The sequence below is a fragment of the Limulus polyphemus genome, unplaced genomic scaffold (genome assembly GCF_000517525.1).
Source record: "Limulus polyphemus unplaced genomic scaffold, Limulus_polyphemus-2.1.2 Scaffold2211, whole genome shotgun sequence".
NCBI classification, from domain to species: Eukaryota; Metazoa; Arthropoda; class Merostomata; order Xiphosura; family Limulidae; genus Limulus; species Limulus polyphemus.
In genome coordinates this window covers 165,871-180,025 of record NW_013667821.1, presented here as the reverse complement: position 1 = coordinate 180,025, position 14,155 = coordinate 165,871, and the positions used below count along the sequence as shown (strand labels likewise).

The window sequence follows — 14,155 nt, the reverse complement described above, 5'->3', positions numbered from 1 at the left end:
TATATAAAACCTAAAAAAAAGTATTTTGTTTCATATCCTCCACGTGCAAAAAGACGTTTCATAACTATCCGCACATTATAAAGATTTTGCATGTGAAATTTCAAAATTTTCTGATGCAGAAAAGTATTTTCAATCTTAAAATGAAAATTACTTTGCATGATAGATAGGCAAGATGTGAAAAGAAAAAAGACATGAGAGAAACATTGCTTTACAAACTTTACGACTTTATAAAAAAAATGAGGTATTTTGAGTATTAAAGCATTGTAATGTTTACTGAAAAACTGCCAAATTTCATTAACATTTGCTTACTAATTTAAAAGTTATGGCATGAAAACTATAACAAGCACAAAATGGTTACAAGGTCATCACATTGAACAATCTCGTATTGAAAGAGTTAATGGAATTTTCAAAAATAACTGCTCAAACCTTTCATAATTAATCATATGTTTATTAAATTTGTTTTTATGTATTTACGTTAATTTATGTATTATTTTAATAACCTAAAGAAAAATGTTATATTGTGTATAATCAAAATATGAATCTATTTTGTTTTTCACAAATGTTACCTTGTAAGATTCTTCAGCAAGAACTTTTACAAATATAACTTTTCACATTAATTTTTAATAATATTCCCTATAGTGGATTGGCATTAAGGTTATGGATTCATAATGCCAAAATCCAGAGTTTGTTTCCTTGCAGTAGACAAAGTACAGATAGCTCAGTGCATGGCTTTGCATTAAAACATACAAACAATTTGAATAATAAATTTAAAACATAGTTGATGAAATGTCTCTCATACACATATAAAATATTTTACAAATTAAAACTAAATTAGTTCAACCTTATTTGGAAATATTTCTGAATATCTTGCTTTTTCCATATTCTTTTCATAACATATTTTTTATAACTTAAAACTATTTTATGACTTACTGGCAAAAAAAAAAACATCTGAAGAATTGTGTTGCAAACTAATATTAAAATTATGTTTTGTGTGTGGGATGTAATTTCTTATAACTTCAAAGTCTCACTAGTATCTGAATCCATAAAAACTGGCATGTAAAAAATGTTATCAAATATTTAATGTTATTTCAGTGTGAAAGTTACTTTACATTACTACTGTTGTGTCTCTTTTTTTGGCTTGTCATAAGATGAAGATGTATAAGTACAGAATTCTATGTACTTTCATTACAAATAAAAGCAATGATAGATCTCAAAGATTTTCCAACCAAACAGTCCATTATCATCCTATGAAAATGTATACTTTAAAGATCCTGTCTAAAAAAATGAGCATCCAGAGAATTATGTTTACTTATATTTTCAACTAAATAACTTGTATCTACAACTTGTTTTGCCATCCTGATCGCTAGTTCTGGATGATGACTAACTTCCTAAGTAGAGTTAATGTTCTTTCATAATTTACTGTTTAAACCTTTTAGGTGAAGAGTATACCATTTCTTCTTACTTATTCTGTTAGAGTTAACAAGTTGTGTGTATTTGAGATTTGTGAGTATATGAGCAAGAGAATAAATACTAACTAGCAATAGAGCTAAATTATTATGAATTTAAAAATGTACAACTACCATTTTAAAGTATTTTGTGGTCAGTCATGAATCTTTGTTATAAGTTTAATTTTTGTATGTTTCAAAATAACCATTTTTTATTAAAGTTATGATTTCCAATATGGTACTTTTAAGTAGTTTTGGTTTTTATTTTTAGCAATGGGTATATGTCCGACATTTGGGTTTCCATGTTTACCATACGATATAAAGGTAAGTACTATGCAAACTATGAGGTTTTTCAAGTCAAATCTTTAGTAACATTCAAGACTGAATTATTTATTTCATTCACAAGATTTTGGTCACAGTTTCAGTAGTTTTGCATAAACTAAAAAATGGTTTCTGAAAGTTTGTGAATTTGGTAAAAAATACAGTGGAACAGAAATCTTCCCCATGTAATGAGTTTATATCATTATCTACATAAATTCTTGTGATGGCAGTAACTTAAGTTCTTGATATTTGTTCTTCTTTGATTGATTGTTGATGACATTTCAGATTTTATAGTCCTCTTTTTATCACAGATGTGAAGGACTTAATATTAAACCCAGACCATTGTTAATATAGCTGAATCCAATAATAACACATTGATGGTATAACAGTTACACTTGTGATAGGTTTTCGTAGAACATGGAATTATTTTCCTTTTATCCCTAACATAAAATTGGACTGTAGTACTAAGTTTAAAAATATTGTAAACATAAGAAGAATCTACTGATAGCATACCAAATACATTTTATAACAGGTACACTTTTATTACCTTTTTCTAGAAATTACATCTATATTCGGGTCTAAAATTTATATTGTTACTGTATTTTATGAATAATTGAATATGAATAGATTGAAGGCAGTACTTAAGAAAAATCATTTTATTTCTTACTCTTTGTTTACTTACCTACTTACCATACTAGAATTATTTATCAGTTTCAATCTTTTGGCTCCCTCTGTTGATTAGGTTTTAATTCTCATGTATCTACCTGTGAGAGATATTATAAGAATGTCAGCTACCAATAAAGAGTTTCACATCATTACGCAGGATATTCTACTTTGGAGGTATCTGTTTTTCAGGGACTTTCCAACAGGTGAGTAGCATGTACACTGTAGTATGAAGGTATCAATTTATGTTTAATTGTGTCATTGATGTAGTTGTGTCTTTTCATCTATCAATTATTATATTAATTTTGGTGTTCATGTCGTGTATTGAACTATTTATAGCTTTCTAATGCATGACCTCTATAGTATACAGGCCTACTAGATGTTTTCTATGCCTTATTTAATTGTAAAGTTCACATAAATTTGTTTTAGCTATTCATACTTACAGGTGTGTTTAGTTTTAGAATAAAATGTTGGTCAAGGAAGTAGCTAAGTTTCTTTCATCCAAGTTACCTATTGTTATGGGTCATTCGCTTATGGTATAATGTGCTTTCTCATCTGAAAGATTTCCGCAAAGTAAGCCATACAAAATAAAAATAAACAATCATATTTTTCACTTGTAGGTTAGATGATAACCTTTCTTGTTTTCAATGGGAATGACCTAACAGTCATTTAGAATTATAGAAAGTGCATGCACCTGGGAAACAATAGCATTATTGTTTTATGTATATAATGCTATATTTTCTATTTTCTCAGTCCAGAAATGTTTTTTTTTGACAGAGTTTTCTGAGAGCTCTTGTTTTTCCAGTAAGTGTACCATCTTTTATCACACTCCTCACCTTTGATTGTCGAATGATATTGTTATACACTTTACCCACCCTCTTTCATTTTTCACTCAGTCAAAGGTAGAGAATACAGTTTAATTATGCATAATATTTTCTGCCTGAACATCCTATTATTCTGTAGATCCTCTTCCTTACTCTAAAGGAAATCCATGCACCTGAGAATACCACACCCCTTAAAGTTGTTGCTAATCGTTTTCAAGTAGCATAGCTTAGGAAAATGGGAACAACTATCTTGAACTTTTAAAAATAAAAGCTTTCAGACCTAGTGCTTTTAAAATATATGAGGTTCTTTTTTTTAACAATTTATGTGTTAAGCATGATGCTAGGACACTTAATTGTTTTTATTGTAAAAAGAAATATTTTGATAATTTCAGAAGCCCAGAAGTATGAAAAAAAAAGTCCAGATTGGAAGAATGTAAGTTTGTATTTCACAGACATGGACAATTTTCTTAGTGGTAGTTTTGTCTTATATATAGTCATGTTCATTGACACATGAATGTGTGTTAAAGTAACTATTTTTCTGATTTTTGAGCTTAATATGCATACTTTCAAAAAGCAATAGCCTAAATTGTCAAATTTTATTACTTTCATAAATGCCTTAAGGTATTGCATTCATCTATTACAATAATTTACATTTCTACATTTAGCTTTATCAAAAGGAATACAAGAGGAAACAAGAACTTCTTTCCTTACAAAGCCGTTCTGTAATAGTTGTTCCAAATTTCCCTTTTCAAAGTAATGATCATGAAGGAATTCCGAGAGTAATGTGGCCACCAGGAATTTTAGGTGGAGAATTTGATAGACACCCTAACCTTCCAGGTATGGTATATTTAGAATATTATATGGATGTTATGAAAAATTAACAATACTTCCAGATGTTGTCCTTGTTGTTATTGTGAAAGAGAGAATTTGATGCATTGCCTTAGTCACAATTTTTTAAAATTAATAGAAATTTAAAAGATGGACAAATATGGTTCAAGTATTCCAAACATGGTACTTTTCTAATAATAGTTACACTTAACATGAGTCCTCATACTTCTGGCACAGTAAGTTTTGTATAAAGCTTTTAAATACCTTGCTATAATTACTTTGCACATACGCGGCAATAACTTGTAATTTAGCTTAAAAGTCAAAAATAAAGTTAGAAATTTTATGCTGATCTCAGTCTGATAGTTATCTAAATTTGTTCTATGTGAGGATAGTGTACTAACCTCAGGCTGATAGTCATCTAAACTTATTCTTTGTTTATTACAATTCGGTTAAGAAATGTACTTTGTGGGGTTTGTCCTGAAATACAGCTTAGATGTGTTTGTAAGTCTAATTGTTGCCTCTTCTTCTTCTTCTCCTCCCTCCCTCTCTCTTTCTTTTGCAAATTTACTTGTCCCATGCTGGAGCATGCCCTAGGTGAATGTGATGTAGATGTACATTGAAATTAAGATCTTAGGAAGAAGCAATGATAAAGTTTCTGCATAAAGAGGGAGATTGCTCATTCATAGACTGAGGCCTGAAATAAAGCAATCAGGCTTAGCTTACGAGTTATTTCTTACAGTTATCTACTAATATGCCCAATTTATTGAATATGATGTATATTTAATATTTGTTAAATATTCCTAAAACAAGCAGGAAAAAACAATATTAGCAAGTTTAAAGCCATTTTCAGTTAATATTTAGGTAAAATAAATAGTGAAGAAATTATACTGTTACTTGGGATGTTATTTATATTGAATTAAGAAAACACTTAATGTATATCTTGAGATTAGTGTCTGTTCCAAATTTCTATCTTATCCCCAAAATCACTTGTAAGTTTATAATAGGAAGGTAAATATCATATAGCCAGTTTATTATCTGCTTTCTGAATACTTGTGAAAGATGTATCCTAGTAAATCCATTATGAGTAATATACTCCACTGCAATGAAAGCAATAACTTGTAACTTAACCTCAAATGTCATAAACAAAGCTGAAAATTTTGTGTAAACCTCAGTCTGATAGTTACCTAAACTTGTTCTGTTTGAAGATGGTGTGCTAACCCCAATCTTATAGTTACTTAATCTTCTACTATTTGAGGATGATGTGCTAATCCCAATCTGATAGTTACTTAATCTTCTACTATTTGAGGATGGTGTGCTAATCCCAATCTGATAGTTACTTAATCTTCTACTATTTGAGGATGGTGTGCTAATCCCAATCTGATAGTTACTTAATCTTCTACTATTTGAGGATGGTGTGCTAATCTCAGTCTGATAGTCATCTAAACTTGTTCTGTTTGAGGATGGTGCTAACCTAAGTCCAGTAGTTACCTAAACTTGTTCTGCTTGATGATGGTGTGCTAACCTCAGTCTGATAGTTACTTAATCTTATGATATTTGAGGGTGTGCTAATCTCAGTCTGATAGTCATCTAAACTTGTTCTGTTTGAGGATGGTGTGCTAACCTAAGTCCAGTAGTTACCTAAACTTGTTCTGCTTGATGATGGTGTGTTAACCTCAGTCTGATAGTTACCTAATCTTGTGGAAGATTTACCATTGCGTGTGTAATAAAACAATATAAGATTTTTCTGTAGTACTTGAGGAAATATTAAAATATCATACTTGTATTTATGAAAGTATTTAAAGTTTTGAAGATGTTCATAATTTTAACCCTTGAAAATACCTCATAAATTTTTAAAATAATTCAGTGTCAGTAGCATGTTTCACCCATCCTGGTAATTAAAGGTTCTAGACTTGAAAATATTTTATGTTAAGTAATTTCATGGTTTAAAAAGCACTGGAACATTCCATTCATTAAGGTTAAGTATATCTCCAGTTCTGATGTTGGAAACTTTTTTTGTTATATAAAACTGAACACCCTATTTTAAATAGGAATTGTACTATAATTTCTCATTTTTTTAAAAAAAAGTTCAATAGTGTTACACTTACATTTTAATGTTTTTTGTAAATTAGGCCTACAGTTAACTTGTCGCCATATACAGTAAATATAGCATGTTCTAGGTCAAGTTAAATCTTTTTCTTTTTATAATATCGGAGATCAATAGAGTCTGAAAGCTGTTAAAATCTAATTGTTTCTTTTGGGACTGGAAATAATAAGTATTAAATATACATGTAACAGAACACTTTGACATATTTTACTAACAAGTACAATGCCTAACAAAAAAATTACTGCATCAGAGCTTCAAACTAACTTTTCTAGCCACTCCCAAGTAACTTTAAAATTTACCCGTAAAAGTGCCAGCCATGCTGGCAACAAAGACAAAAAATTCACAAGTAATGTGACTATAGTGGTCACAACTAGTCAGCTGATGTAAGCTTTCACAAAGTGCCACGTTTTCAATTTAATATTATTGTAATATACTGCACTATTGAATTTTGGATCTATATTTCAGATGTTTTTAAACACACATTTATTTGGTAATTAAAAATAATAAGCATACTGTCTAATTTTGGTTTATTGTAATTATCTCTGACTAGGACTTCCCCCACAACCATCATTTAGAGATTTTGGTCCAAGAATTCCTAGCAACTTTAGAGGACCTGCACCACCACCATTTCACTTTCTGTAGCTGTATCTTAGGACTGATAAGTCGCATATATATGTAGAGAAAAATATGTATACAGATGTATATATAATGGACATTTATTCAGTAAAAATCTCATTTGGTATTTGTTTACAAGTTACTGTTTATCAGTTTAAACTGACTAGAAATTATAATCTTGACTACTGTCTACCTAACAGTTAAGAGCCTATATCAATAAATTAATTTCTTGCTCGTTCTCACAAAGTAAGTTTTCCATCTGAATTGCATAATTAGATAAACATTGTTTTGATATGCGATAAAATCTTTCTCAAAAACAGAAAATTTTATTTTTTGTTAACTAGTTGATAATTCATTGTTCTAACCTCTAATTATTAGCTTGCATTTTATCATTGACTGTTCTTGAGCTTGGTATGAATCACCCCAGAACTAATTTTATGTAACAGATCATAAACTTATGTAGAAAAACACTTTTACCATCTCAACATTAAAGGTGGTTGTCAATACAAGATTGATTTGTAGTAATCAACTTTAAATACATTGCTGATTATGTACATGTAACATTAACAGTTGATGCCATTTTTAGCAGCACCTTATGCCATACAAAATAGTTTTGGTTTTACTGTTATCACCTATCAGTTATTGTAAGCTATGTCCGGTATAGTTTCATTGCTTAAAACAGTAAAGCTTTAGTCTTCTATAACACACTGGCATTATTGTGTGAGTGCAGGAAACTTGCTCTTGGAAATAAAAGCCTATTATTTTGTTGTTTGTATTAATGCTGTGATAAATGCATTTCAATATAAAAGTTTCTATTTCAGTTTTGTAGTTTAAAAAGACTTAAATTACTCTCGAATGAATAAACATTTTGTATATGTACTGTAAAATATCACTGTATATGAATTTTACAATGTATATATACATAAATCCAAGTTCCAAGCTGTTTGTCAACAATGCCAGTTTGTTAATGGCAGAAAGAAAAATTGTATCACAGCCATGTTAGAACATTACAGTAAAATGGTACAAGTGAGGACATACACTTTAGTTAAGTGTTGGTGATCTACATATAACTGATGGCACCCTGACTGCTGTGATGTACAGATACTATTCCATCATACTCTCTGAAGAATAGGAGTCAACGAGTGCAGATTCATCTTTGTACAGCACGCAAAGAGCATAAACCTCTAGTTTTGCTCATTTGTGTTTTAAGTCCAACAATCATTTCAACTTTTTGGTTTGTTTACCTTTTCTAAACAGTGTTTTTGAAGCAATTACATGTCCACTGAAATTAATTAATGTGTACTTTACGGATTTCAAGGTAACATTCATATCTGTACTTACAGTAAGGTTGTTTAAAAGATTTATACTTGACCATGGTCTATCTTGTACATAACAAACTTCAAGTTTATTTTTGGAAAGTTTTGGTTTTCTATTTTTACCATTTTATTATTCAGCTCTGGCAAGTGAAACAAGGCAGAGCTGAGTATAAAAATTGGGATACAGGCATTCTTCACATATGCACTATACATATTAAACCATACCAGTGCAATAATTATCCAATATCAAGGAAAACTTCGGTCTTTCTGTGGACACATCAGTTAACTGATCCACACCAAAGTTGACATGCTGACTTAGTAGTCCAAAAGCAAATCAAATTCTTAGTAAACTTTCCAATATATTGATTTTTTTTTTATATACAGTAACCCCTGTATTGTTACTACAATAGCTATTGTAAATAGTTGAGTCTGAGACCCCACTCATCTTTTTTTTTTTTCTATTAAAAACACTGAAAACATGTACAGATTAGCTAAAAATTAGTAAAATCTCTGCAAAGATTTTCAGTAGCATTCATTCTCCAAGAAGACTGAGGAGTTGTAGCAGTTGAGTCAAGACACTTGGGAGAAATGGCAAAGCAGTTGTCACTTCTTATTCAAAGAGCCCATTTCACAGTAAAGATGTGGTCAATACTTCTACTGTCTAAATTTGGTACATTTAATATATTAAATTTAATAATAATCTTGAATTTTGCTTCTATGGAAAACTATTCTACATCAAGAAGTAAGAAATTTTAATTATGAAATACTTCTCTAATTCAGGCTTAAGCACTTATAATACTCCTAGTATAAACTGGAAGTTGAATAGTGTGAATCAGAAAAAAAAGAATAAGAAACCTAAACAGCAGTACAATATCTTTATCCTCTGCAGTGTAGCTGGATATTCTGTATATTTTGGTCATTAAGGGAAACAAGCCAAAATGTTATTTACAATCTTTGACTTGTAGGATTGTGTTGTGGTGTGCATTTTGTTCAGACTCAACTATTTACAATAGCTTTACAATCTTTGACTTGTAGGATTGTGTTGTGCATTTTGTTTCCTTAAAGTAACTTTTGAAGGAAGACATTTAAAGTGTGTTACAAGAGCATCAAAAAGCTTGTTATGAACTGAGAGTTCACTTCTACATTTAGACTTTCACCAGTTCTGTTAGTACAGAGCTGGGTATGCAATTTGTCACTCAAAAAATTAGTCAAATTGCACATCTAATTAATTAACAGTGCCAGTCTCTTGGACCCTGTTTAGACTTGCATACAGCTATCAAAATGTAGCCTTATTAGTGTTTCTACAGCCAATAGTTTGATTTCCATAAAATGTGTAAAAGTATTTATTGCATAGGTACATATTCCTAATTTTGAATTACTGATCACAGGAAATGCAGCCAGCCAGACAGAACTCAACTTACACCAGTTGTTCTCAATCTTTTTACCACCAAGGACCCTTTTTATTATTATTATTTTCCCCACAGATCCAATGTCTTCGAAATATTCTGTATACCCAACAAACTGTTTTTATTAACTAATAATTAACAATTTTCCCACTTTTTTCACAAAAAAGACTTATAACTGAGGTACAATTAATAAAACAGCAGTATTAAATCATTTGATTGTTTAATGAGATGGTATTACCTTTTTTGAACCCAGGTTGGGAACCACTGACCTACACTAAGAGATTGTCTGTAACTTTTATAATGTACCCACAGCTTAAAGTTTGGGAAATATTTTGTGGTATTACACAGGTTTGAAAGGGGCTTGCCAGCTCTGAAATCCAGAGCTCAACCCATACCTCTCATGGTACTTCAATCTTGAGCAATGACTAGCTACACACTACTGGGTATAATATGATTGCCTGTACTTTAAAGGGTTTATAAATGTAGAGCACTTTTTGATTGGTTGGATGACATTCCACTTACTAACAAACATTTGTACTCTTATGAACATTTCACTTTGACAATATAAAGGGGCAGTATTCCCATACTGTTTGCATTTTATACTTTTTCATTTTCATAATTATTTCCAGCACTTAAGAAGCTCTCGAGTTCTTTTTAACTTGCAATAGAATAATTTAAGTGTGTGAATAATGTGATGGCATTGTGTAATTTCTTATTCAATATTATACAATGGACCAACTGTGTAATATTACAGATTTTTTTTACAGGTCACACGTAATATTTTCAATTTACTTTTGATGAAAAGAAATTAACATATTTCCAATACTCTGTTAGATCACCTTTGATGCAAAGTGTGCCAAACAACAGCTTACTGGTGTGATGTGCTTACAACATGAATTACTGGATTTTGTACATCGTTTTAACAGAAGTGCTTTTCTCCATACACAATTGGGTATTTAGTGCAATAGCAGTATGCTTTATAAACATTTTTTAATGTTATATCCCTATCATCATTGCTAATATAAATTATTTTGAATTTGAGCATCTATAAAGTTTTGTATCTCATATACAAGAAACGAGAGGGAATCCTCAATAGCCATGGCACTTGAAATTCTTTTAGGCAGAATTAAAGTAAATTAATCTACAAGACTTTTTTCCCTTTTTATTAGTGCTATATTTTTGTGCACCAGTAATACCAAGTGTGGGGCAAGCATATATACCCAATTTTATTTTATTACTCATCAGGACCTCTACCAACCTGTCCTCATACCGGAATTCTTTTAGACAGGATTAGAGTAAATTAATCTATGAGACCTTGGGTGTGGGTAAATACATCACTGAAAAGGGTTTGACCTCCTGAGTCCAAAACTGTAACTAGTTCTCAAATTGGTTAAGAAATGATGTACCTATGAGCTAAAAGTTTGTACTTAAAAAAAACAAAAAAAACAATGGCTAAAAATGATTTTCAACATTTTCACTTCCTTTCCACTTAGTTCAACATTAACTGTATTATCAAATACTAAAACTTACTATCAATCAGTGTATGAAGATGTAGACTACCTTATAGCACATATCATGAATAATATAAGCAGCTGATTTTTACATGCTTCATCATGGTAATTCAAGTGACATGTTACGGATACACTTTTTGCTATCTAAGATCTTATTTCAGGTTTATATAACACAAGGTACACCCTTTTAAAGATTAAGTGAATTAAAGTAATTTTTTTTACAGAAAATTTAATTGGAACATGCATGAAATAACCTGTGTAACAGTATAAAAATATATAAATTTTATATTATTTTAGTAACATACTTATCAGTAGTTAAGACAATTTTAAGATGTTCATTGAAGTCTGTGATTGCTATGAAAATTCTTCATATACATACTGCAAAAACAAGTAAAGATGTTAAACCTGGCCAATAAATAAATATTGTGTATTAGTCTCTGATTGAATTCATATCATTTGAAAGAAGAGAGATTCAACAGTTAACGATATTTAAGTCTTGTTACTTTCACTGAAATATAGCTGTAGTTTTTTTTTTAAATACAGACACCAAAGTAATTTGTGTCATGCACAAGATTTCCTTTTACATCAGTGTCAGAGTTTGCTCTAAGTATGGGAAAAACTAAGTAAAAAACAAAATCATTTAAAGACTAGAATTTTGTATCTCGTAAATAACTATCCGTATACCATTTTGAATTTACAAAAATAGTATAAATAGGTTTTCTATTGTATGTATGTCTAAATGTCCTTTAAGAAAAGAAGAAAAAAGAACATTTGTCATAGCAGGTATTTTAATATTTCATTAAATTACATCTGTAAGATATATAAAACTGATGATGATCAACTGATTATTTACACTGGCAACTGGTAAACTGACCTGATGACTAATGACAAGTTTTTTTGCACCCACATATGGAGAGAAAAATAATTATGAGATCAGTTTACCCTGGTTACAAGCAATAATATGCTGAGATAGTACTTCACTCTGAACAAAATTATAATTTTTTTTTACTAGAACAGGACAGTTCCGTAAAATCTGATGATGGAAAAGTCACTACAGAATCAAGGTATGAACAGAAGGGAACGCCAATTGTGGTAGTGTTACCTCTATAAGATATTCTGTAATATAAAAACTGTTTTGACTGAAGAGTTGAGGACACATTCAAACAAAAATCAAACTGAGTAGTCCCCATGGTTTGTACACAAGTTTTCCTAGCTTTACAATAAATAGGGTGCTATAACACCACAGATGATCAACACACACTGTTATAGTCATATCTTGACAGACACTGTAGAAGAATTTAGGCTTACAGCAACATCATCTTTTTCACATACCACAGCCAAGTGGATATATTAACGTCGTGGAACATAATTTCCTCGTCCACCACCTCTGTCTCCACGTCCCATACTAACCATTCCTCTTCCTCCAAATCGACCTCCCATTCCTCCACGACCCATCATGCCCCTATTCCCTCCACCTAATCTACCATCCCCTCCACCCCCTGAACGTTGTTCTCTAGGCTTTGCCTTCTTCTCTTCCACATTCAGTCGGTGGTGATTGAAGTATATAGGCTAGTAAAAAAAAATATTACTCCATTTATTTTTCTTCTAGAAACAGTAAAACTTCATAGTTGACATTGTTTTTATCCTTAAAGGAGGTATTTTGACATTAACAATATAGAAAACAAACCTTATTTTTGGTACATTGTCACCTTACTAATAATGGGACATGGGTCTCAACAGTTGTGCAAAATATTTTTGAGCGTACACTATGTAACCACAACTATTTTTTTAACTATACACAGTTTAACAATGTAAGATTAACACAATAATCTGTATACTCAATAGACCACAAGTAGTCAAGATTCCATTTCTTGCTTACAATAAGGTCATGAGGCAGAGAAACATCTTTCACCACTTTATATTTCCTCCACAGATAAGCCTCTCAAAATTATTAATTTCCAACATGGTTTTCATTTCTGTGAGCAATATAACAAACGTGCTTTAGTTTCAAAATTTGCAAGTTAATATACTGTAGAATGCATGTCCACTATAATTTTTATACAGTTTTTTTCTGTGTTGTCCTAAAGATCTCGGTGTAAATGCAATTTTCTTATAAAATTAAAAATATCATATGATTTCTGGTCTGTTTGATATGTACTGACAGTTCACATTTGAAATGCAGTCTGCCTACCAACTACCCATTATATATATCACATATTACAAGTTTTTGTACTGTATTCTGCCACCAACTACCCATTATATATATATCACATATTACAAGTTTTTGTACTGTGGTCTGCCTACCAACTACCCATTATATATATATATTACAAGTTCTTGTACTGTGGTCTGCCTACCAACTACCCATTATATATATCACATATTACAAGTTTCTTTGCATGTTTTATTCTTCTTAAAAAAGTACTTGAATTTAACATCATAGTTTTATGTATGTTATTATCAATTTAAAAAAATAAAAGCCCTAGAAATAATTTTTAATATAACACCACTATTATAATTTTGTAAAGTAGAAAGTTAGAAGTTCTATATAAACTGTAGATACTACATATACAAGATATTTTACTTCCTGTAATATTTTCAGTTGTTACTGAAATACTCTTTAAAACCTTCATAATACATATTTATTGAAATAACCAAACATTAAGAATATCTTACCTTCTTCTGTAAAATATTGGACACATCTGCAGGATCATCCATTACAATGAAACCAAAGTTCTAAATAAGATAAAACAAAAAGTTCAACAAATGTAGTTTTGAATAATCTATAAATGAAAACATCCTGTTTTTGTTTTCACAAAATAATAACTTTTGCCATTTCACTTCCAATTGTTCTTCCAGATATGTTTTATACAATAAAAATCTTTCAAGCAATAATTGATGAAATATTTTAAAACTACATAAACATAATTATTTCCAAAACAAATAATGGAAACTGCATATGTTCTCTATTTCATTTGGAGGTGTGGAGCACGTTCATTAAGAATTTGTTAAAACCAACAAGAATTTCAACATATTAAGAATGGTAATATTTAATGAATCAACAATTAAGCTCCAATCTGTGCAGGAAAATGTCAGTCAGTGTGTAGATGTTACAAAGTCAT

General features: G+C 30.4%; 2 protein-coding genes across 10 annotated transcripts in view; one reads left to right on the top strand and one right to left on the bottom strand.

Moving 5' to 3' along the window:
• LOC106466281 (F-box only protein 7-like) overlaps positions 1-7,687 on the top strand; it is a 26,093-nt gene extending 18,406 nt beyond the window's left edge. For 6 of the 7 annotated variants that reach the window (XM_022394258.1, XM_013926543.2, XM_013926546.2 and 3 more), the window contains 5 exons: positions 1,717-1,769; positions 2,509-2,635; positions 3,646-3,686; positions 3,919-4,090; positions 6,736-7,687. In XM_022394258.1, the coding sequence (XP_022249966.1) occupies positions 1,717-1,769; positions 2,509-2,635; positions 3,646-3,686; positions 3,919-4,090; positions 6,736-6,827 (485 nt within the window). In that variant the 3' untranslated portion in view covers positions 6,828-7,687. The remainder of the gene's footprint in view (positions 1-1,716; positions 1,770-2,508; positions 2,636-3,645; positions 3,687-3,918; positions 4,091-6,735) is intronic. The other variant, XM_022394259.1, reaches the window with a different exon arrangement.
• Positions 7,688-11,803: 4,116 nt separating this feature from the next.
• LOC106466280 (ras GTPase-activating protein-binding protein 1-like) overlaps positions 11,804-14,155 on the bottom strand; it is a 33,229-nt gene continuing 30,877 nt past the window's right edge. For all 3 annotated transcript variants that reach the window (XM_013926541.2, XM_013926542.2, XM_022394257.1), the window contains exons 9-10: positions 13,710-13,769; positions 11,804-12,602 (exon numbers count right to left, since the gene is read on the bottom strand). In XM_013926541.2, coding sequence (XP_013781995.1) covers positions 12,384-12,602; positions 13,710-13,769 — 279 coding nt within the window. In that variant the 3' untranslated portion in view covers positions 11,804-12,383. The remainder of the gene's footprint in view (positions 12,603-13,709; positions 13,770-14,155) is intronic.